The sequence below is a fragment of the Equus asinus genome, chromosome 6 (genome assembly GCF_041296235.1).
Source record: "Equus asinus isolate D_3611 breed Donkey chromosome 6, EquAss-T2T_v2, whole genome shotgun sequence".
Lineage (NCBI taxonomy): Eukaryota > Metazoa > Chordata > Mammalia > Perissodactyla > Equidae > Equus > Equus asinus.
This window is the reverse complement of record NC_091795.1, coordinates 80,373,806-80,395,896: the sequence shown is the minus strand read 5'-3', so window position 1 is coordinate 80,395,896 and position 22,091 is coordinate 80,373,806. Positions and strand designations below refer to the sequence as shown.

The following is a 22,091-nucleotide window of genomic DNA, read 5'->3' as shown; positions in this document are numbered from 1 at the left end:
AGTGGGCAAAGGATTGTGGGCTGGCATCCCAGGCCTCTGGAAAGAAGGTGAAGGTGCGAGGCGAACAGAGCAGGGCCGGGTGGAAGGGCGTGGCCCTATTCAGGCCCCGCCGGCCAGTCCCGAATCGCGGGTTTTCGGCGCCTCTGGATCTTGCACCTCCCTGCCGGCTCTGAGCAGCAATGTGGTTTGTATCTTTCTTACTCTAGTCAGGATGAATAGATCCTGACAAAACGTTGGTTAATTGACTGAATGAATGTCCTTCACAGCGGGAGAGCAGTAGGATTTCATTGGCGCCCCGGAGAAACCGAAGGGAAATGTGGAGCAGAAATAGCAAAAGTAAGCCATCTGCTTTGCAAGCGGGGCTTGCGCCTTGCAATTGCAGAGCACGTGTGCGTACCCGCCGCTCCGGGTAAATGCCGCCCAGAAGCTCAGGGTTGTGGGTCGGGTCTCTAAGCGTCCGAAATCCTATAGAAGCCACCAGAGAGTGAGGGGATGGGGAGGATTTTATTGTTGTTTAAAAGCAGGGAAACGTATTGCCCCTGTTTCCTTCGTCCAAGGTTGGGAAGCCGGTCCTGTGGCAGCGTCCTTTGCTCGCACTTCTGTCGTCCGCTTCCTCTGTTCTGTGCGGCCAGGAGGGGCTCGGCGGGGGCGTACTCCTTTAGAAAATGGGAGCCAGGTTTCCCCAGGTCCCCTCAAGTCCTGGAGGAGTGCGGCCTCAGTAAGCATTAGAGGGGAGTCGGTAGGATGCGAGATGAGCGAGGCCTTCGATAGCTCAGTTGGTAGAGCGGAGGACTGTAGTGGACAAGCCGTGGCAATCCTTAGGTCGCTGGTTCGATTCCGGCTCGAAGGACTTCGTGCAACTTTTTAGCCTCCACTTACTTAAGTACCCCTTGGGGAGAAAGGTTTGCTCGGAGGCGGACTGCGAATTTACATGAGCACTGCTGATGTTCGGTTAAACACAGATGCGAGAAGCAGCGTACGGTACAGCTCTCTTGCGGGTTAGATAGAAAGATATGTTAAAATGTGTTTTTAAATAGGGATTTATTACCATTGCTTACGTGTACTTATTGTATGCCTGCTTTTAAAAATCTTGTCCATGGTCACACTGTACTCGAGCGCTAAATGAATGTCCTGAATTGCCGTTGGTCCGCTGGTCAGCGGGCAGCCCAGAACAACCTGTAAGGCAAAGGGAAGAAAATCAGTAGCAGCTGGGGGATTAGCTCAAATGGTAGAGCGCTCGCTTAGCATGCGAGAGGTAGCGGGATCGATGCCCGCATCCTCCACTCAGTTTTTTGTCCCACGCACCACACCATCTCTCAACAGCGGGAAATCAGCCGAACCGGGTGGGTGTCCTCTAATACATAGAGGAACATGGTAGGCAATGATTAGCTTCACACATTGTCCTTTTATTTTGCAGGTGAATTTTTCCAGTTTACTTCTTGGTCACTTTGTCTTTTTCTCCTCCCGGCGGGCAGGCCGTTAACCGTCTTCCAAGAAGACACGGAAGGACCCCACCCGCCGTTCCTGCCAGCCGAGCCCGTGAACGGCCCTGGCTCAGGTACCCGCTAACGTGCGAGGGAACCCCCGCGCGCTGACCAATGGCAGCGAGCTTTACTGGGCGGGTAGCCAGCTGTACCCGCGGCCAATAGGCGAGAGACTTGTTGTTTCCTGGCAGAGCGGGGTCCCGGCACCGCGGCGGTCGGGTTTTGTTTGGGTCCTGGGTGGAGGGCCGGGTGCCGGGGCCCGAGGTGGCGCCTCGCTAGCGGGAGAGGGAGCGGGACCACCGGCCCGGAGAGAGGTGAGGGGCTCTGCGTGGGGTGCGGGCCCCGCCGGCCCCGCCCCCTTCTCAGCCCCTTTCACCCGGAGCCCCTCTGGAATCCCACAGCGCCGCGCGGCCGGCTGGCGGGCCGGCCCACCCCGGCCCCACCTCCACTCCTGTGGCCTCGCCTCTGACCCCTACTCCCTGCCTTCCCACCCTCCCGCGAGTGTGAGTCTGTCCCGACCCACCCCATGCCTCCAAACCCCACTCTGCCCAGGTCAGTGTGAGGGTCCTTCAGAGTCGAAGGTCGAGAAGCCACGCTCCTGCCCCCAAGTGGGTCTCTACCAGCCACTTGTTTTAGGGGTGCTTAGAACACCCATTCCCACAGCTACCAGGGTAGCTTTTTCAGGGGCTCCAGTGCTTACAGGGCGGGAGGGGGGAGGGGGGGGTGGAAACAGACCCGTGCCCTAACTGGAATAGAGCTACAGTCTCTAGGTGAGCAGATGGCTTCTGCCCAATTCCCTTTGGCTTGGCAAAGGCCACACTTTTCTAGTTTTCTTCCATAATAGGCATAGGGTATGACAAAAAAAGGAAGAACCAGTTCTTCCAGGGTTTAGAGGAGCAAAAGAAGAATGCCTGGTCAGTACTTGTGAGGACAGAGGAGTGGAGAAAGGAAGCTGCCCATTTAAACTTAGAAACTTGGTTCTCTTGGCTCTGCCCTGCTGGAGAGTGAGTGGGGAGCCAATCTAGGAACCAAAATTCCTGAATGGCCCGTCTTTCAAGATGGCCATGTGTGGTGGTGGGTGTATCTTGGCTAGGTTTGGGCAATCTGACCTCACTATATTCTCTAATCTTTGGGCTGCAAAAAAACTTAGAGTCTAGTATTTCAACATAGTTAAGCCGCTGAATATTTCGTTTTGGAATAGCCAAGCTGTAGTAAAATGGGGTCCTTTTAGGGCACTTATAACCCTTACTGTGGGGACACAATACTGCTTTCTCTTGGCCTTTGCTGGAAGGCCTTTTCTAAGGGAGAGAGAGCCTCTTGCTTCTTCCGGCACTCCCTAAAAGTAGCTCTCATTTATCCAAAGATACCCAAAAAAACTTGTTCTCATTTTTCTTCCCTCTCCTCCCTACCCCACCTCCCACTTCTCCCCAGCTCTCAGGGCCAGAGTGGGGCAGGAGGATGCTTTCCCAGCCCCACCATGGAGCTGCGCTGTGGGGGATTGCTGTTCAGTTCTCGCTTTGATTCAGGGAATCTAGCCCACGTGGAGAAGGTGGAATCTGTGTCTAATGATGGGGAAGGAGTAGCAGGTGGGGCATCAGCTCCCACCAGCAGCATTGCCTCTTCCCCTGACTATGAGTTCAACGTGTGGACCCGACCAGACTGTGCTGAAACAGAATTTGAGAATGGGAACAGGTAAGAGGAAAGTAATGGAGGGTGGAAGAAGGAAAAGAGAGGGGATGTCCCGTCCCCAAGTCCATTCGTCACTTAGCCCTTTGATTTACAGTTCATACCAGCACACTACCCTTCCTCTCCCTACCCCGCCCTCCCTCTCTCCTTCCCTCCCTCCTTACTAAATAGCCTTTTCCCAGTTTTGTCTTTCTCCAGCTCTCCCACGTATCCCCTCTCCAACCCTCCCATGTGTAATGAACTGTCTCTCCTACTCTGGCCCTCAGGTCATGGTTCTACTTCAGTGTCCGGGGAGGAACTCCAGGGAAACTCATCAAGATCAACATTATGAACATGAACAAGCAAAGCAAGCTGTATTCCCAGGGCATGGCCCCCTTTGTGCGCACACTGCCTACCCGGCCACGCTGGGAACGTGTTCGAGACCGGCCCACCTTTGAGGTAAGTTCTCCTTGAGGAGGAAAGAAAGACTTGGGTGCTAAAAATAGAGGAAGGACAGGAAAGAGGAGTTACCCTTGATACAGAGTACTAGGCAGGTAGCATTGGTACCACCAGCTTTCCCTCCAGCACTAGCTGGAGTCCATCATAAGCCCCTGCCTCGAGAAACTGAGAAAGAGCTGGTTGTCGTATGGAAAGTCTCAGATGGAGGAAAGTTGGAAAAGTGATGAGGATGTGAGGTCAGTTCCTTGTGAGCCCAGTAGGCTCTTAGCTCTGACACCGATGGCATGTCGCCCTCCCTCTTCCTTCTCTGCTCCTCAGATCACAGAGACGCAGTTTGTGTTGTCCTTTGTTCACCGTTTCGTGGAGGGCCGTGGGGCCACCACCTTCTTCGCCTTCTGCTACCCCTTCTCCTACCATGACTGCCAGGATTTGCTAAACCAGCTAGACCAGCGCTTTCTGGAGAACCACCCTACCCATAGCAGGTGCCAACACTATTCTTACTCCTGCCACACAGTCTTGGACTAAACAGCAGCTCTGCTGCTTCTGGAATTTGCTCTAAGAACCCTGAACCAAAACTTCATCAGTTCTTTTCTCTGTAACGTGGGACATTGGGTACCTTTGACAAATATATTTCTCTGTGACCTTGATCTCAGCATACCACCACCTCCACTCCACTCATCCACCTGCTCAGTTCAAGCCTCAGTATCCCAGCTCCCATCAGTTCTCCAGAATTTAGCCAGCACTGCCATAGCTCAGCACACCTTTTTTTTCTGTCCCAAAGGAGGGCAACTTTCTCTGTCTATGCAAAGTTGTCTATCCTAGGGAGCCATAAACTGGGGAAAAAACAATAAGTTCATCTTGTCCTATACTCTGCCTTCAGGCAATGCAGACCCACCCAAATCCTCAGCCTCATTTAAGACTGTGAGGGACGGTAAGGCCCCAAAGGTTAGGGTGGAGAACCAGATCCTACAAATCTTGGGCAGGCCCAACTCTTGCTAGGACTTTAGAGACTTCTCCTGGCTTAATAATTTTTATCCCTACAGCCCCCGGGATACCATCTATTACCACCGGGAGATCCTTTGCTATTCTCTGGATGGACTTCGTGTAGATCTGCTAACAATCAGTTCCTGCCATGGGCTTCGGGAAGATCGAGAGCCCCGTCTAGAGCAGCTATTTCCTGATACCGGCACCCCCCGACCATTCTGTTTCACAGGCAAGAGGGTGAGTGGAATAGCATAAAGTAGTACCTTGGCCTTTCCCTAGCTCCAGGCAGTGTTGATAGCTTAAAGCCATGCTGTCTCTAGGCATCTTGGACATGGCCTCAGCCTGCATTCTGAGGCAAGTGTGACAGCTCCTACTCCACTCGCAAACTCAGCTAGCTGGAAATCCAGTGGCTATTCCCACCTCAAACTTCGCCCCCCACCGCCCCTGCATCTGCTGTTAGAGTGACCTATGGAGTAACCAACCTAATGACTGCTCTCCTCTCCACCCAGATATTCTTCTTAAGCAGTAGGGTACACCCTGGGGAGACTCCATCTAGCTTTGTCTTCAATGGCTTTCTGGACTTCATCCTTCGACCTGATGACCCCCGGGCCCAAACCCTACGTCGTCTCTTTGTCTTTAAGCTGATCCCCATGTTGAACCCTGATGGTGTGGTCCGGGGCCACTACCGGTAAGAAGCCTCCCTGCCTGTCTGGATGTCCTTGTCCCTGTCATGCCCTGTATCTCACTGAAATACCGTCAGCCTGTCATCTGACTTCTCCTGGGTTCCCAGCGCTCTTGCACCCTAACAAGGGCAAGCCCATCTAATGGTCCAGTGACCCAAGAAGGAATGTGAACCCATCTAGTGGCACTCCCTGGAAGGAGCAGAGCTTGAGTAACTGCAGGGCCATCTGGGTAGAGGGAGCTGTCCTTAGGTTTCTTTGGTAGGGGTGAGAGATAGTCAAGGAGAGGGCCTATCCTCAATTCTTTCTTTCCTAATGCAGCTTCAGCTTCTCATTTTATAAGTCAGTCTCCTTTTCATCTACTCTGGTGTCTCCTTCACTGGCCGAGCCCTCTAGACCCTGCTTCCGTCCTTGTTTCCCTACAGCACAGACTCACGTGGAGTGAATCTGAACCGTCAGTACCTGAAGCCTGATGCAGTCCTGCACCCGGCCATCTATGGAGCTAAAGCTGTACTTCTCTACCACCATGTGCATTCCGGTCTAAAGTCCCAGAGTCCCTCTGAGCACCACTACAGTCCTCGTCTCCCTGCTGATGCTCCCCTTTCTGACTTTGAAAAAGCCAACAATCTACAAAATGAAGCTCACCTTGGGCACACATCTGACAAGGATAACCCTAAGGCGTGGACACAGACTGAGCCAGCAGAGCAGAAGCCCAACAGGGTGTGGATTATGCCACAACAGTCCCCTGAGGTTGAGCAGCCAGCCCCCGACACCATCCCCCCCAAAGAGAGTGGTGTTGCTTACTATGTAGATCTGCACGGACATGCTTCCAAAAGGGGCTGCTTCATGTATGGAAACAGCTTTAGTGATGAGAGCACCCAGGTAGGAATCGCGGAATGTCACATGAGTGTGGGAAGTGTTGCAAGTTAGGAGATAAAGGTGAGGCCATGAACAGAGAGGAGGTGGCCTTCAGGCAGGAAGGCCTGTGGCTGCCAGAGGCAAACTACTTCTGAAGGAGGCTTGAAGGGCCAAGAAGGGATGGCACTGGGGCCCCTTATATATGTCTCAGTCTACATCATGACCTTTGAAAGACAGTCAAGCTGTCAGCATCATAGTGTTTTCTAGAGTTTGGGAAACCAGGGGAGAAGGAAAATTTTGCATTATTGGAGAGAAGCAGCTAAGAGTTTTAAACAAAGGGAAACTTGTACCTTTCCAACACCTAGAAATAATATCAAACATTCAGTGAGAATTCACTAAGCATTGATTGCTGCTGATGATTATGAAGGTATCTGCCATGTATTGTCACGTGGCCCCATGCTTGCCATTTCTTCCTTGCCCCGGTCCCTTCTTTCTCTCTGTCTCTCATTCTGAGTTGCCTTTTTCCTCCCCCGAACAGGTGGAAAATATGCTGTATCCAAAGCTCATCTCCTTGAACTCAGCCCACTTCGATTTCCAGGGCTGCAATTTCTCAGAGAAGAATATGTATGCCCGAGACCGCAGAGATGGCCAGTCTAAGGAGGGAAGCGGCCGGGTTGCAATCTACAAAGCCTCAGGGATAATCCACAGGTTGGGTAGAAACTGGGATACAGCAGATGAAATAGCTTCCCTAAAGAAAACAATACCCAGTCTAGGATGTTTGAGGGGCAGAGGACCGCCTGGGTCTTCTCAAAAGGCAGACTCACAAATAGCATTACTGTCTTTAGTCTGGGACTCTACCTTTTGTACCTTCTTGGGTATATGGTAAAGTGCTGAGGTCACTTGCTAGTTGCTGGGGATTAGCACTTTCTGTTTGCGTCCCCTTTTTTCCAAGTGATTACCTTCTCAGACCACCTAGGCTGTCTCCCATGGTTCTGTCCTGATTCTGTCCAGGCAGGACACTAATAAAGGTCTCTGTGTCTTAGCTATACACTTGAATGCAACTACAACACTGGACGCTCAGTAAACAGCATCCCTGCCGCCTGCCATGACAACGGGCGCGCCAGCCCCCCTCCCCCGCCGGCTTTCCCCTCCAGATACACTGTGGAAATGTTTGAGCAGGTATGAATACATGGGATTAGTGGGGAAAAGGGGAACCTCAAAGTCTGGAAAGGGCTTCACTCCTGCTGCTTGACTCTAAGGTCCTCTGAAGAGAGGCTCAGCACTGCCGCCAGCTTACCACTGTGGTTATTTTCCTCAGTTCACAGGCACAGGCCGCTGACTGTAATGGTGTTGAGAGAATGAATAGGCACTATTTCTAACCCCCCACCACAGAGAATCCCCTACCACATCAGAGTCAGAGTGTTTGCCTCTGAGCTTGTCTTCCTACTTCTGTTGGGTTTGTTCACTCCTGGACTAAACGCACCCCGTGTACGGTGGCCTTGATGATCCTCAGTGTCCTAGGGCACGCCAGAGTAGAGCAAGCTGTGGGTTATAGAAGAGATCCAAACGCCTCCTCGTGCTGGGAGAACTCCTTCCTGGTGCCAGCCAGAAAGGTCATCCACCCGTGCATAATGGATGAAGGCCTCAAAATGGGCACTGGTTTGGGGAACAACTCTAAATTCACTTGCGATAAATAGCCTGGGCACAAAAATTAGGGTACCCATTGAGCAAATTTGAAGCCTGGCCTCTCCTTTCCTTCCACTGTGCTGTGCACCCCACCCCAACACAGCAGCCTGGGTTGGAAGACCAAGACACTGAGCCACCTGGGCTCCCCCACAGGTGGGACGAGCTATGGCCATTGCAGCTCTGGACATGGCAGAATGCAATCCGTGGCCTCGAATTGTGCTGTCAGAGCACAACAGCCTCACGAACCTCCGGGCCTGGATGCTAAAACATGTGCGCAGCAGCCGAGGCCTGAGCAGCACTGTGAACGTGGGTGTCAACAAGAAGAGAGGCTCTCGAACTCCACCCAAAAGTAACAAGTAAGACCAGCAGAGTGGAAGGGAGAAAGGGTATGAAGGTGGAACAGGGCTCTGGAGTGAAGAGTTCCAAGGGATCTGTGTTCTTTCCCTATTTCCAGAAGAATCACATGGTGAATATTTTCAGGGTAAATTAAAATTTTCTGAGAATGGGATCTTCTTCCATTTTACCTGGAGCTACATACTTCCTAGCTACCTGAAAATCAGGCTTGGGGACTCCTGGCTCCAGAGCCCTACACAAAATCAAGTATAATTGGGGGTGGGGGGCAGGTCTCAGCTTCCAGTGTTTGTGAGTGACTGACTGAGGGGCCCAGGGGCCAGTATCAGGGCAGTAAGGGGGGAATTCCCTGGCAGTTAAAGCTGCCCATGGACAGCCCTTATGGCTCTTAGCCTATTTTCTGCAGGAGCATGTATGCATGAACAAGGGCTCCTCAGCATTGTGAGGTCAGCTGGTATGCCCCAGGTTAGACACCTCATCATCCATGGCCATGGATTCCTCCCGTCTTCCTTAGAATGAGTCCCTGTGCCTTTGCACCCCAGATGTGAAGCTGTACTGAGCATCAGACCATGGGGAAGTACTTGGGACACAACATCCCTGACCCAGGGTTAACTGGCATCTGCTTCTTTGCAGTGGATTGCCTGTCTCCTGCTCTGAAAATACCTTGAGCCGTGCACGAAGTTTTAGCACTGGCACAAGTGCTGGTGGTAGCAGCAGCAGCCAACAAAATTCTCCACAGATGAAGAACTCCCCCAGCTTTCCTTTTCATGGCAGTCGGCCTGCAGGGCTGCCAGGCCTGGGCTCTAGCACCCAAAAGGTCAGCCACCGGGTGCTGGGCCCTGTCAGAGGTAAGCTAGTCTGGGAGCCCCTGCAACAGGTGTTCAGTTGTTTGGAGCATTGCTGGGGGAAGTGAGAGCTTGAAGATACGCACTTGGCCTTGGGACCAAGGGGTGACTCAATAAAGTTAGTTTATAGCAGAATCTGCAGCCTTTCCTGCGACCTTGGTGTTCCCTGCAGCATGAGCTCCAGAGCGGTACTATGTGTGACATAGGCGGGAGTCCTGGGTCTCTGGGCATCAGCACATTCTGGGAGGCAGGGGGGTTTCCAAGGACGAAACACTAGCCAAAGCAGAGCCACACTGACACCTGGTGCCTCCGCATCAAGGACAGGGTCAGTCTGTCTTGTCAGGAGCAGTATAAGGAAATATCCTCACAATCCAAACGGCAGCACTGTAGGATGGAGATCCTCTCCAAGGTCTCTAGGGGCTGAAATTGTTCCTGGCTTCAGAGCCTATTCAGAAAGTGATATCAGAAGGATTCCAGCTCTTCCGAAGGAAAATGGAACAGCTACAGACAGCTTTCTGTTCTAGGCTTAGAAAGCAGCAGTCTGGCATCTTCATCAGTGGCCACAATTGCTCACCTGGGCATCACTATCCCTAGGTGTGGCCTGATGAGACCCTGCCTGATAGGACAAGAGATTGTGGGTCAAAATGTATATCAGAAACGGATGGGCCTTTAGGAAAAAAGCCGCAGAAGGGAGTACGGAGCCATTCCTTGGGAGTGACCTGGATTGTCGTGGGGAGAGATTGTTACACTGCCACTTCTGGAAATACACTAAACCACAAATCAATATTGTATGTGGCTTCTGGGCTACAGAAATTTTGCCAGAGTGTGGAGGCTTGTAAGCTGGAACTGAGAGCTTTGCTGGTTTTCACGCTACACTAATCCTTGTTAGCACCTCCCTGCTACTCAGCTTGCAACAAGCTTTTGGTGCAGACCAGAAATATGCACTGGGTCAGTAGCTGTGGAAATCTGTACTAGTTAGAGAAGCCACAGAGAGAGCAATGGTCCTTACCAGCTCTGACCAGTAAGATGTTCTATCCCTGATACGCAACGTAGTTACCTCTGCTTATATTCTAAGCCCCATTCTTCTAGATTCTGTCTTCATCAGGACACTTTTGCACGCTGTGTTTGAAGGGAGAGTATTAAAGTAATAATTCCTTATATTTAAATAGCATTAAACAGTAAACAAAACAGTATCACATATTTCATTTAATCCTCACAAGGACCCTGTGGAATGGACAGTATTTCCATTTTTCCGATGAGGAAACTGAGGCTGTTTAAGGGTGACTTTTCCAAGACTGCAAAGCTATTAAGTGGCAGAATTATTCAAACTTATGTCTTTTCATGCTCCAGTATATTTGAGTTCCCCATCTTAAATCTAAATAAAGTTTTTCTTCTAATTTCTTTTCCTCTTAACTCATAGCTCCTGGGAGGGAATATCAGCATCGTAAATTCTCCTTCCCTGACTACAAAAGGAAAATAGTAAAGAGCCTTTTCTAGGTCCTCACTGGAAGATTCTAGGCAGTTTTGAATCAATATTTTATTAACATCCTCCCTACCCTCACTCCCAGTGCTGAGTGCTGTATTAAGCTCCTTGAGTGGATGACATATATTCTGTTTCTTTGTTACTTCCCCAAATAACTAATAGAAAATAGGCATAGTCAGTACAAAGTAATTCCTTGTTGACTGACTTGAAACTTAATAGGGACACAGGACAGTAAACACAACATAAAAGCACGCACATTATAAATGCACAGGGGACTCGGGGAGCCACTGCCATAGGTAAACACCAGAGTAATTAACCAAAGAATATTCCCTTGAGAAATGGTTTTGAAGAATGAGTGGTGGTATGTGGTTTGACAAAAACATTCCCAAAATGGGAATAATAGCCAGGACCAGAGCTGCTGCGTAGAGAGGACAAAAAGCAAGTGTACTAGCTGGCTCAACAGGTCAAGCCCTTCATACGGAGATCAGGTGGAGAGAGGGGGAGGAAGAAGTCGAAATGTCTTAAAAACAAAGACTCTGAGTTAACAAGACAAATGGCCCCAACTGTGTGCTCCTGAGAATGATGGGAACAAAAGACTTATTTAAGAGAGCTGTCTGTGAACTGCATGTATCAGGCAGGGAAGGGGAGGCGGGATTCTTGCAGTAGTTTATGCATGAGATGACTAGTGCCTGTACCAGGGTCTGAAAAGGACAGATGAATAAACATATTAGAAATGGAAGTGGCAGGATTCAGTGATGGTGGAAGAGAGATGAACTAAGAGAGCTTCAAGGCTACAAGCTAAAGGAAAAAGTCATGGTAAACATTAAGACATTGTTCAAAGAAAAAGTGATGCCACTTTTTAGACATGCTTGGATACCATGGGCTATCTATATGGAGTTCTCCTGCAGGCAGAAAAAGGGCCAAACTGTAGAAGAGGTGACATCAGGCTTGGATCTAGGAGTCATCCATGTACAGGTGCAGGTACAACCAAGTGAGATGCTATGTTCCCCCAACTGAATGAGCTTAGAAGCAGGAAAAGAACTGGTTTGAGTACAGAGACACCCCAGGGACTTGCATAAATATTTGTAAGAACTAGAAGCTATGTCTCTAAAGTCAAGGGGTCAAGAAGAGGGTCACTAATAATGCCAAACAGGAATACTGTAAGTTGAAAGGCCAGATTCCGGGAATCTTGACTCCTATGTTCTCCTGGGCCTTTGCTCGTGCTATAGTTTTTGATGGTTCATCTCTTAAAAGTCCCTGATGTGACTCCAAGATGGGAGACTGGCCTTGGCCTGGGACAGGGACCTGTCATGCAGACTGTGGTATTTGGATCTGGCATCTTCAACCAACCCTTGGAAAACCTTGTTTTTTGTTTAGAGTCATCTGTCCTGTGCTATAACTTTGTGACATTTCCTGGTTCCACACATCTGGCTCCTTGGCCCTTGCCATATCTGGGCATACTTCATCTTCCCAGATAGGAAGAACACAACCCCCATATCTCTGAGACCTAACTATAAAGCAACCATACTTTCCAAACCTATAACTGGGATTGTGATTTGACAGAGGATTTTCGTTTTGACTTGTAAACTTACCTATAAGAAAACTTCCACTAATGTATAAAAATGTAAAAAACATTTAATTAATGACTATCTTTTCTTGGCTACAACAAAACATGAGCTTAGGCTATCCAGGAAATTTCAGAAAAGATCTAGATAGCCCAGCCAGAAGCTTAAGGCAGAGAGGTTCAGGGAACTAGTCTGATAGGTTATCCTCTGACACTGGGGGATGACATTTTAGAAAGCCAAAAAGTAGCCAACTTGGGGTGAATAGGAATGTTCCCAGGGCAGGAGGCTGGAAGAGCCTCTGAGTAAGCCTACTCCCTGACCGTAGTGCCAGGATCTTTACCTCTGCAAAACAGGCCCTGAGCACTGCCTTCCCAGACCCATGGTCAGGTTCCTGTCCACTGGGCTCAGAAGCGCAGACAGCACTATCAGCAGCTGTGGAGGAGGAAGGAGAGATCACTGGGGGATAGCTAATACAATGATGGAGTGAGGGAGTCAAGTCTCTGAGATACTGTGCAAAAGCAGATGCAAACAGAGCTCAAAGGAGGGCCTGCTGGGGAGAGGGCGGGTAAGTAAACCAGCTTATTCTTCTGTCAGTCCTGTATTGATGAAAGTAGGGCAAGGACTAGGAAGAGGCCAGTGAGGCACCCAGGACACACAATTTAAGAAGGCACTTGCTCTCAGGGTCAGGCGAGGGCCTCCTTAAATTGTGCACCCTTGGGGCCTTACTCGCTTCATCTTGGTCCTGGCCCTAGATTCAAGCAGGTTTCACTCTAACTGAAACATAGCCCCTGGCCCTCCAGCCTATCCAGCAAGGGAGTGGTGTAAAGGACAAGGGACTTAAGTGTAAAGATGGGAGGCTTCAGCTGTCGTCCTACCACGACCACTCATCCCTCCCAGCTCTGGCACTTAAACCTGAGGTTACTAGAACTTTTTCCTGGCCTCTGCGATGCCTTGGCTGAGCTGACAGGCAGCTTTTGGTAGAGCAGCTTAAGTCCAATGGTGAGTGGGAAGTTCCTTTGAGTAGTGAGTCTAAGGACATAGGAAGAGTGCATCCAGCACCATCACCATGTTTAATTTTTCCACTGCACACAAAAGTTTCATGTTAAATAGCAGATTAACACTTATTTGATGGCAAGAAACATCTCCTAACACATCTATTTATTCCCTTAGCACCTAGCATGGTATCTGGCACTTATTAAATGATCAGCAAATAAGTGTTGAATGAATAAAAGGCAAGAAGTTGGGAGCTGAATGAACGCTTGTCTCACCTTTCCACCCCACAGAGGGCATAAATCTGGTCTGTGATCATTCTAGGGATTCAGCACGATCTGGGTGCTACATGTAGGGACGGTTCCAAAAATGCTTCCAGAGGATATCACAGGATCTAGGCACAAGTCACATAACTGGTCCTCTAAATTGTGAGGCTTTAGAATATTCATTCTAACTCACAATGGTGAGGTCAGTCTGGCTCTAGCTCTCAGATTACCATCAAACATCATCTTGCAACCTCTGGAAGCAGAGCTGATCACATATCACTCTTGCACTCAGCCTTAAGCCAGTTTCTATAGCTCAGAACCAAGAAATAATAATCCCTTTTACTTTTGTCTCAATTGGGACTAAGTAGGCCTAGATTCTACCAGCAGCCTAAAGTCAACTTTAGTTGACTTAGTCTCTAGTGAGAAACTGAGCTGTGTGCTCACATCACCATATTTACAGGCAAGCCTGGCCAGATCTTAAGACAGTCTTTTAAGTGATACCTGAAATGCTATCTTTAAATGCCTTATACTTTCTCCATCAGGCCTCTCTCCTAAACCAGACTTTGTCTCCTATCCTGAAACTCTCTTTAGGGGCAAGATTCCTGAGTTGTATCCTTAGTATCTTTCCCATGATCCCTAAATTTCACATTGATGGTTTTTACATCATTTGCCTATTTTGCTTCCTATCTTCTTGAGTGTCAGTTTCTCACTAGAACCTACAAATGTCCCAAAGGTTTTCAGTTGCTTTCTTGCTTGCTCTCTATTATCCTTTCCCGGGGTAGGGTGAGGATTCATCCCTTAACATGGTTTCAGCATGCTTCTGTGTATAGATGTTTCTCAGATCATCTAGAAACTGAATTTCCCCCTCTATCAGGTTCATTATTTCTGCCTACTGTGCACTGTCACTTTGACATCATCCTGACATCCCTGATTTAACCAAAGAATTACCCAGGTCTGGGCTCTACAGTAACTCTAAGTCATTGGTGGTGGGTAATGTTCCAGGTTATTTGGTTGTGGCCATGAAAAGTCTCTGACTTGTTATCTTGTTGGCATCACTGTGCCAACTCTTACTAGCCCCGAGGTCTGGTTGCTTTTGACTCTTGGCTGTGGTCTTAGACTCTAATTAGTACACAGCATCTCAGCAAACTCCTCAAAGCTAAAGTAGCTTCCATCCTGAGATCTCTCCCTTTCTTCTAGCCATATTCATGTAAGTATAATTTTTTTATATTGGTTTGGGACCTTCAAGAAGTAGCCTTGTTACTGCTGGCTACTGCTCAGTGTAGCTAGACAAGATGAAGTTATCGTCACCTACTTCCTAAGCTGGAGGCTTTGCACATGTAACACGTTGCTTTGTTAGGAGTCAAGTGACATCCTGGAACCTTCATCAAATTCAGCTCCATGAAGGTTAATAGCTCATTCAGTTTGAGAGTATTTGGCACGTGCTGTCCCTCTGTCATGAGGAAGGACCTGCCAAACCTGAAAGTATCCCTACCTCGTCTTGTCCCCTTTAACCTGTGGGACCCAGCTTTCAAAACTTGCAGCATTGACACTAGCCACAAGGAATGGGCCAGAGAGAGCTGCTCCATAGGGTATAACCATATGCGCTTAGACAGAGATTAATGAGCCAGCTCATGGTCTATAGTGGATGTCTGCTATTCAAGTAAACAAAATGTTTATTAAGATCTCTGGTTTTCTAGGCAGTATTTTATAGGCACTGGGATTTATCATACTGGAGAAGACAAGGTGCCTACCCTCAAGAGACTTAAGTCCCAGTTAGAATATTAGCTAACATTTATGGAGTACTTACTATGTGCCAGGCGCTATTACATGTACTAACTTATTTAATTAAGGAGACATAAACCATAAACAATTACTAGCCAAGTGAACAAAGGACAATGTAGAACAGAGAACAGTTAATTCTACCTGTAATGATCAAAGAGGCTTCCCAGAGGTAACGTCTGAGATGGGACATGTAAGATGTCCAAGGTTTCACTAGAAGAGACACTGCAGAGGAACCACACAGCTAGAAGCCACAGGGGCCTACAGCAGAGTGTGTGAAGGGTCCACTTGGCATCCTACTAACGATGTGTAGGCTGAAACCACAGTGAGCAAGGCTTTGAAGACCATGTTAAAAGGTTTAGACTTGTTCCTTTAAAAGACCTTCAGTATCTCCCCCTTGTCTGAGCCGAAATGACTTATGATCAGGTCTATGTTTTAGAATAAAAATTTGTGGCACCTGTGTGAAGGATGGCTTTTAAAAGGGAAGAGGGAGGCCAATGGGGGTCCAAAAGCCTAAATGAGAGATAAAAACCTGTATCCAGACACCGGCAACGGCAAGGGAGAACAAAGAAGGAATTCAAATGAAGGCAGAGGTGGAATTGTCCAGATTTGATTAAGCACAAATTCAAATGAGGGAGGAGTCAAAAGATGAAACAAGATTTCTAGCAGATCTTTCACTAAGACAGAGAGAACAAAAGGAAGGGTAGGAAGAAATGAGCTTTGTTTGGGTCATGAGAGACTGCCAGGTAACGTGCAGCGGACAATCAGAACTGCAGTTCAGGAGGAAAGGGCTGGAGGCAGATTTTGGAGTTTAGAGTATGGAAAGCAGGAGAGGACCAAGGACAGAGTGGTGGGGACTCGACATTTAAGGGGCAGGAGGAGAGTGGAAGAGGAGCAGTTAGAGGTAAGAGAAGAACTTAGCAAAGCTATTTTAGAAGCCAAGCTCCCTAACTTCTTTGCCAGAAGAATGAACTGGTGGGTGAGTAGGTTGGTTAGGTACAGAGAAGTGAAGCAGGGTGAGGGCTGGCTGAGAAGTGGATAACTGGAATAAATAGTAGAGGTCTTTCTACCCATCTTAGATTTACTTCAGAAGAGGGATGCTGATGTGATGACAAGCTTGAAAACAAGCATCTCCTAACCAAGGAGAGCCAGCAGGGCAGTGGAGTGACAGTGCCTCACTTATTTGCCCTTTTATCTGCTTGTGTCCCTTCCACTTAGAACCCCGAAGCCAGGACAGGAGACGGCGGCAGCAGCCACTGACCCATCGCTCTACTTCAAGCAGCCTGGCCCCATCCCCAACTCCTGCTAGTTCTAGCCCAGCCGCCTCACGCAACATGGGCTCCTGCCTACTGCCCAGTTCACTCAGCATATCAGGTCTGTACCCACTACCACTGAAATCTGGGCTGGCCAACTTCCTTCCTTCCCTACCACCCAGGGCATAGACCAGGCTCCCACCTAGGCTTGAAGAAATCCCTCCAGCTCTGTTGCCACCTGACCTGGACTTCCTTCTTGACTTGATGTAATACAGGCCACTCCAGACCAGGGGCATCAGTTATCCTCCTGGATTGTCCTAAACCCCTACACCCATGCCCTTGTACAGGAAACTGGAATTTAATGAACACCTTTGTTTAATAAAATAATAGTTACCACTTATTGAGCCTTTACTACGTGGCAGGTGCTGCTCTAAGCACATTATCTCCTTTAATCCTCATTTTTACAGTTGAGAAACCTGAGGACTTTTACTATCTGCTACTTATTCACGCTCCCTGACTGTAGAAGCTGGGCAACATTAGACAAAATTGAAGAATGAAAAGCATAGGCCTTTCACCTGTCATCACTGCAAATGTTGTATGACCATATCATTCCACATAAAACCTAGGCCATCTGCTCTCCTTTTAAGTTATAGACCCAGCGTGTAAAGGCCCAATGAGAGTGATGTCTCTCCAGTCCAACATCTGCCTCCCTCAGAGCCTGCTACTCCCAACCTGTTAACTCTCTTCAGTGGGTAGCCCTCAGTCCACCAGTCTTGGGTACTGCTGACTTGATCCTTAAATGCTTACACATTTGACTGGGATAGGCTCTAAGGTCTATAAATTCAGAGTAGTTCAGCTCGAATGGGTTCTGATTCAAGCTCCAGGACGCTGCTTCACCCCCTGGACCAGACCAGAGCATACCATGCTTCTCAACCAGGGGCAATTTTGCCCACCAGGGGACATTTGGCAATGCCTGGAGATATTTTTGGTTGTTACAATGGGGAAGGGACAGGGGAAGAAACACCATCTAGTGGGCAGAGGCCAGGGATGCTGCTAAACATCCTACAGTGCACAAGACAGCCCCCCACAACAAAGAATTATCCAGCCCAAAATGTCAGTATTGCCAGTACTGAGAAACGCTGATCTGAAGGAAGCTACCTCTTCTCCATGGCCCCTACCCTGATATCAGTTTCCTTTGTTCCCTAGGGAGCAGTTGCTCACTCTTGTCCTCAGGGGACAAGCCTGAGGCTGTCATGGTGATTGGGAAAGGTCTGCTAGGGACTGGACCTCGGATCCCCTGTATCAGGACCCAATTGCAGGTAACATTTTTGGGTCTTCCCCAGTCCCCGGCATAACAACTCAGGCACAGCCGAACAAGGCAGTGTTCATCTGGGTAGTGGGATGAAAAATGCCAGGCACTGCTTTGCAATCTCTCCCCCCAACTATATCAGAGCTGCTCTGGTGCCTGAATGCCTGTCTGTCCAGTGTCCCCTATCCCCTTCAGCCAGGTCTCTTGCTTGCTTCCAACCCCAGTGTCCCTGCCAGACATACCCCAACCTCAGCCTGCTAGCTTTGGCTTTGCCTGCCCCTGCCCTTAGCTTCTCCTCTCTTTCTGCCCAGACCTGCCCGAGGAGAGTTCCCGCCAGGAGGGGTCCCGGATTCCCCAGGTAACACCTCTGGTTGCTGCTCCTAGGAACAGCTGTGCCACCAACTCCGATTCAGTCCAGATCCCCATGCTAGGTTGGCTGAAGTTGGGTATAGGCAGAAGCTGACTGGACAGGTGAAGCTTAAACTGCTCTGACAGGGGCTGAGGCACAGAAGGCTCTGAGGGAGATCTCCCAATCCTCCAGCATCTTTCCACACAGTGCTTCTCTCCTCACCCAGATCTTGGCTATGGTACAGCCGTGGAGATTAAATGCTGGATCCTTTTGCCTCCTCTAGTTAAGTAAGACTTGGAGTATACAGTTATAAACTGAATCCAAGAGTTCTCTAGCCATTATTCTGCCTTACCCTCTCAGCTGGGGACACTGCCCAGGAATTCAAGGTCTCAGTACCTGTGTTGACAACAATCCTACACTCTTATGCATGGAAACTCTAGAAGCAAAAAGGTTAATGGAAGAATCCAGCCTCTTAGCCCACCCCCTGTCCACACAGGCTAGGCCCCGGTTGGGCCGGGGCTCACCGCCGACTTGCAGAGGGATGAAAGGCTCTTCAGGCCCCACATCCCCTATCCCCCGGACCAGGGAGAGCAGTGAGCCGGAGCCGGGACCCCGCTCTGCACCAGGGTGAGCACCGGGGTCCAGTCCCACACCCCACCTCTCCCTTCTATCCCCTCGTTCCCATTTCTGCTATTCAGGATCATTTTCTTCTTTCCGTACTTCCTTTGACCCAAAAAGACTAAATGTGCTTTCATTAAGAATCTAGTCCCTGATATTTTTTCCCCATCATGACCTCAGTCTTCACTCCAATGGACAAGAAAACAACTTTTAGTCAGGGCCTAAGGTCTGGGAGCTGGCTGGTTCCAGCCTCAGACCACTGTGCAGTACTCAACCTTCCTATCCTCACCCATCTCACCTTTCTCATCTCCCAGCCACTGGCTAACAGACCAGAAGAGGGGCAGAGTTTTCACAACCCCGACTCCTCTCTCTTCTCTGTTCCAGGCTGCCTCAGGCCGGGCCCCCACGGTCCCACTCTGCCCCTGCCTTTTCTCCTATTTCCTGTAGTCTCTCTGACTCCCAGTCGTGGATTTGTTACAGCGGGGGGCCCTTGAGCCAACCTGAGGTTTGTTTTGTCCCTAAGTCTCCCCCACTCACTGTTTCTCCCCGGGTCTGATGCCTTGACCTTCATGCTCGGGATATAGCCCCAAGAGGGGGAACACAGTGAGAAATGTGCTAGTCCCCTCCTTCAGCTGCTGATTCCATGTGACAACCATAACTCCTTGTAATGCCAGCCACACTGTTCTGAGGCATCGCAGAGCATCACCTTAAGAAAAGACAAAGCAGGGACCTGCCACCCCTTCCCTCCCTCCAGAGCACAAGATTTTGGGACCACAAAAAAAAAAATCTATATTTTTATACTTGGGGGCAGGGAGTAGAAAAGAAAGCAGCCCCTGTGCTGGGCCCTACTCAGTGGCAGCTTCTTGTTCCATAGGGTTAAGGAAGACTTTGAGGAAATAAAAGTTGTTTGGAAAAATCCAGGTGTAGTTGCTTTGTATGTTGTGATGGGTAGAAAGGATGAAGTGAAGTGTGAAGGCCCCTCACACCCTCCATCTTGCCTCAGACTATGTCCTGGAACCCTAGAAAAGAGCGGGAAAGACCTGAGGTAAGGAAAATGCTGCAGCTTTCCTCCAGGGAAATCCTTCAGGAGTCAACTCCCATCCAGCCTGCTCCCCCTTTCATTTTTGACCCACCCTTAACGTTGGTTTCCAAGCCCTTCAAACCGCGCCCCCCCCCTTCTCTATGACTTGGGTGACTTGGGCTTACGGTAGCCAACCCCTAAATCAGTGCCCCTTGCTCCAGAACGTAGAAATAGAAGTCTATATCTTTACAACCCATCATAAAAAAATTCTACCTAAATAAAAGCCTAAACAGCTTCGGGAAAATGAGGACTACTTAAAGTGAAAAGGCCAAATCCTCATATTTGAATGGCATTCTCAATACTTTATTCCTACCGGTGTCAGTGCCTCCTTGTACACACACCCCCGACTTGGGCATCTGGGGACCACATGAAGACGGGGACTGAGGGCGATTAGGAAACCCACCCCCATTCTATCAGGGAGCAGTTTAAAGGGGAGGGAGCGAGGCACTCCCTACTCTGTGCGGATAAAGGGGCCCAGTTCTGGACTGTATCATGCTTGGTCCGACACTTTCTGATTTGAAGTTTCGAACCCTGCAGGCCCTGGCGCGGCCTCGCCACTCCACTCTCCGGGGGCTGGGCGCTACAGCCCCGGGCCGTTACCTGGGGCGGAGAAAGCGCCACTTTCATTCCTGCTTCTTGGGATTGTTGACGGCCACGTAGTGATAGAGAACGACAAGCAGGAAGAGCGACACGCCCAGCATGTTGGCGAAGATGGCGAGCTGCACGTCTGTGATCATCCTGCGGAGAAGAGGAAGGACTGAGCCTCGGGCGGCGCCCTCCTCGCCCAAACCGAGACCCGTTCTCGCCCCGCTGGTCCAGCCACCGCCGGGTGGGCCGTGGACCGCGCCTGCGTGGCTCTCACCTGATGAGCGGGGCTCAGCTCCGCCGCGGACTGTGCAGGAGCTAGAGGTAGGAGACCTGGACCGGAAGCTTGTAGGGCCTGCTCAATCCCAAACCAGGCACTTCCGGCCGTCCGGCTCGGCCGGAACGGGCTCTCTAGCCCCGCCGTCTCGCCTGCTCCCAGCGGTGCACTCTCAAGGGGCGGGGTTTCGGGCGGGGCTGCAGAGGGACGGCCAGCCGTGGGGGGCGGGCGGGTCGCGGAAGAGCGCCACGGGTCGGGCAAGGCGCAGCTGGCTGCAGCTGGCGCGGCTGGGTACGCGGTTAGCAGCGCTGTGGCCGCCCCGGGGAGCCAAGGAGTGGGCTAGGGTGGGGGTGCGGGGCAGGGTTGGGCGGGAGGCTCGTCCTGACCCCTAGACTTCGACCCCTCTTCCTGCTCCGGCCCCCCGCGCTGCTGCCCACCCCTCGCTTCCCGGCCAGCCCAGCCAGGTGCTTCCTCTGGGCCCTGCCTTCAGGGTCCCCTCCCTGGCCTGAGCGGCGGGGAGGGGGGTGAGAGGCAGTGCAGAATGGGGACAGTGCTGGGGCGGCCGGGTGCTCCTCTCCTCGGCGCCAGGCTTTCTGCCCCACTTCCGCCAAGTAGAACGATCCCGCTGGAGATCTGACTGGTGCCTGTCTTACCCGGGCTCCCTCCCTCCACCCCACCCCCGGAGGTGGGCGTCTGAAATAGGGCGGACCCTCCCGGAACCGAAACCCAAACCGTGGGACCGCGACCAAGTGGGAAATCACCCCCCGGATGTGAGGGAGGGGAAGGGCTGTGACAAGCAAGAGGGGTCGTGGTTTCGGAGAGGAGTGTGTCACCGAGGAGAAAGAAGAAAGATGACTGGGTAGATGTCCAACAGTCTGGTGGACACTCTCGGGCTCCACAGCCCTCTGCCCAGCCAGAACCTACTCCCCGCTTACTCCTTGCTTTCCCTCAGCTTCACCATAAAAGGGAAGGGCACTGAGCCAGGCTGAGGCCGGGGGCTGGGCTGTTGTTGCTCTGGAGCTGTCAGGAGTAATGGAAGCCAGTTGCTTTGTGGTAGAGGGGGGCCAGGGCTCAGGGGATGCCTCTGCTTCTCTGAGCCAAAGAAAACTACAGGAGCAGCTATGGGGCTGGAACAGCTGGGTCAGGGAACCAACTTGCCGCCTGTGTGCACTGTGAGTTAGGGGTGCACTAGCCCAGAGTGGGCTTCCCTGGCCTGGGACCATTAGCAGTTTGTCCTTCATGCTCCAGCCCAGTGACTCAAGCTCAGTCTCTGCCTTTAGCAGTCTGTAGTTCCCCTGCCCTCCCCTACCTCACCCCCCAGCCCCCACCCAGTATTTCCCAGAAATTTAGAATCCCAAGCCCATGTCCTCTCCAGATAGTGAAACCCCCGACTCCCTTATGTCTCCCTCCTGTGTCCCTCAGCGAGCAGTCTGGTCCCAGCTCTGTTCTGGGAAAATGAGGGTCTAGGTCTCAAAAGATTACACACATTATGCTTCGTGGCTCCCAGAAATTTGAAGCAGATCC

General features: G+C 50.5%; 2 protein-coding genes and 2 non-coding genes across 12 annotated transcripts; 3 read left to right on the top strand and 1 right to left on the bottom strand.

Annotated features, from left to right (window-relative positions):
• The first annotated feature begins 121 nt into the window (after positions 1 to 121).
• On the top strand, positions 122 to 19,605 carry AGBL5 (AGBL carboxypeptidase 5). 9 transcript variants are annotated; one of them, XM_070512407.1, is made up of 17 exons: positions 157 to 184; positions 267 to 336; positions 1,476 to 1,558; positions 3,011 to 3,176; positions 3,437 to 3,608; positions 3,927 to 4,090; positions 4,652 to 4,829; positions 5,102 to 5,280; positions 5,698 to 6,154; positions 6,669 to 6,838; positions 7,174 to 7,309; positions 7,970 to 8,172; positions 8,801 to 9,015; positions 16,314 to 16,469; positions 17,555 to 17,667; positions 18,503 to 18,633; positions 19,009 to 19,605. In XM_070512407.1, the coding sequence occupies exons 5-17, from the start codon at positions 3,498 to 3,500 to the stop codon at positions 19,178 to 19,180; spliced, it is 2,385 nt and encodes a 794-aa protein (XP_070368508.1). In that variant the 5' UTR covers positions 157 to 184; positions 267 to 336; positions 1,476 to 1,558; positions 3,011 to 3,176; positions 3,437 to 3,497; the 3' UTR covers positions 19,181 to 19,605. The 9 variants fall into 9 exon arrangements, 7 of the variants coding, with proteins under 7 accessions (XP_070368510.1, XP_070368508.1, XP_070368507.1 ...); XM_070512406.1 differs by lacking the exon at positions 157 to 184 and having other exon boundaries at positions 193 to 336; positions 1,418 to 1,558; XM_070512405.1 differs by lacking the exon at positions 157 to 184 and having other exon boundaries at positions 318 to 336; positions 2,916 to 3,176.
• Positions 762 to 850, top strand: TRNAY-GUA (transfer RNA tyrosine (anticodon GUA)). Its single transcript is given in 2 exon segments — positions 762 to 798; positions 815 to 850. It is a non-coding gene; the product is annotated as a tRNA-Tyr (tRNA).
• TRNAA-AGC (transfer RNA alanine (anticodon AGC)) lies at positions 1,211 to 1,283 on the top strand. Its single transcript has one exon. It is a non-coding gene; the product is annotated as a tRNA-Ala (tRNA).
• OST4 (oligosaccharyltransferase complex subunit 4, non-catalytic) lies at positions 19,406 to 20,572 on the bottom strand. The gene is made up of 3 exons (XM_014850334.2): positions 20,568 to 20,572; positions 20,306 to 20,443; positions 19,406 to 19,643 (listed from the first exon to the last, which is right to left on the bottom strand). The coding sequence occupies exon 2, from the start codon at positions 20,440 to 20,442 to the stop codon at positions 20,329 to 20,331; it is 114 nt and encodes a 37-aa protein (XP_014705820.1). The 5' UTR covers position 20,443; positions 20,568 to 20,572; the 3' UTR covers positions 19,406 to 19,643; positions 20,306 to 20,328.
• Between the last annotated feature and the right edge of the window lie 1,519 nt (positions 20,573 to 22,091).

Bases quoted from the DNA above. Each gene is read 5' to 3' on its own strand.
- AGBL5 (XM_070512406.1), top strand. From the start codon at position 315: ATGTGGAGCAGAAATAGCAAAA. The intron at 1,559-3,010 runs GTACCCGCTAAC...GCTTTGATTCAG, and splicing joins CGTGAACGGCCCTGGCTCAG to GGAATCTAGCCCACGTGGAG. The intron at 3,609-3,926 runs GTAAGTTCTCCT...TCTGCTCCTCAG, and splicing joins GAGACCGGCCCACCTTTGAG to ATCACAGAGACGCAGTTTGT.
- OST4 (XM_014850334.2), bottom strand. From the start codon at position 20,442: ATGATCACAGACGTGCAGCTCGCCATCTTCGCCAACATGCTGGGCGTG.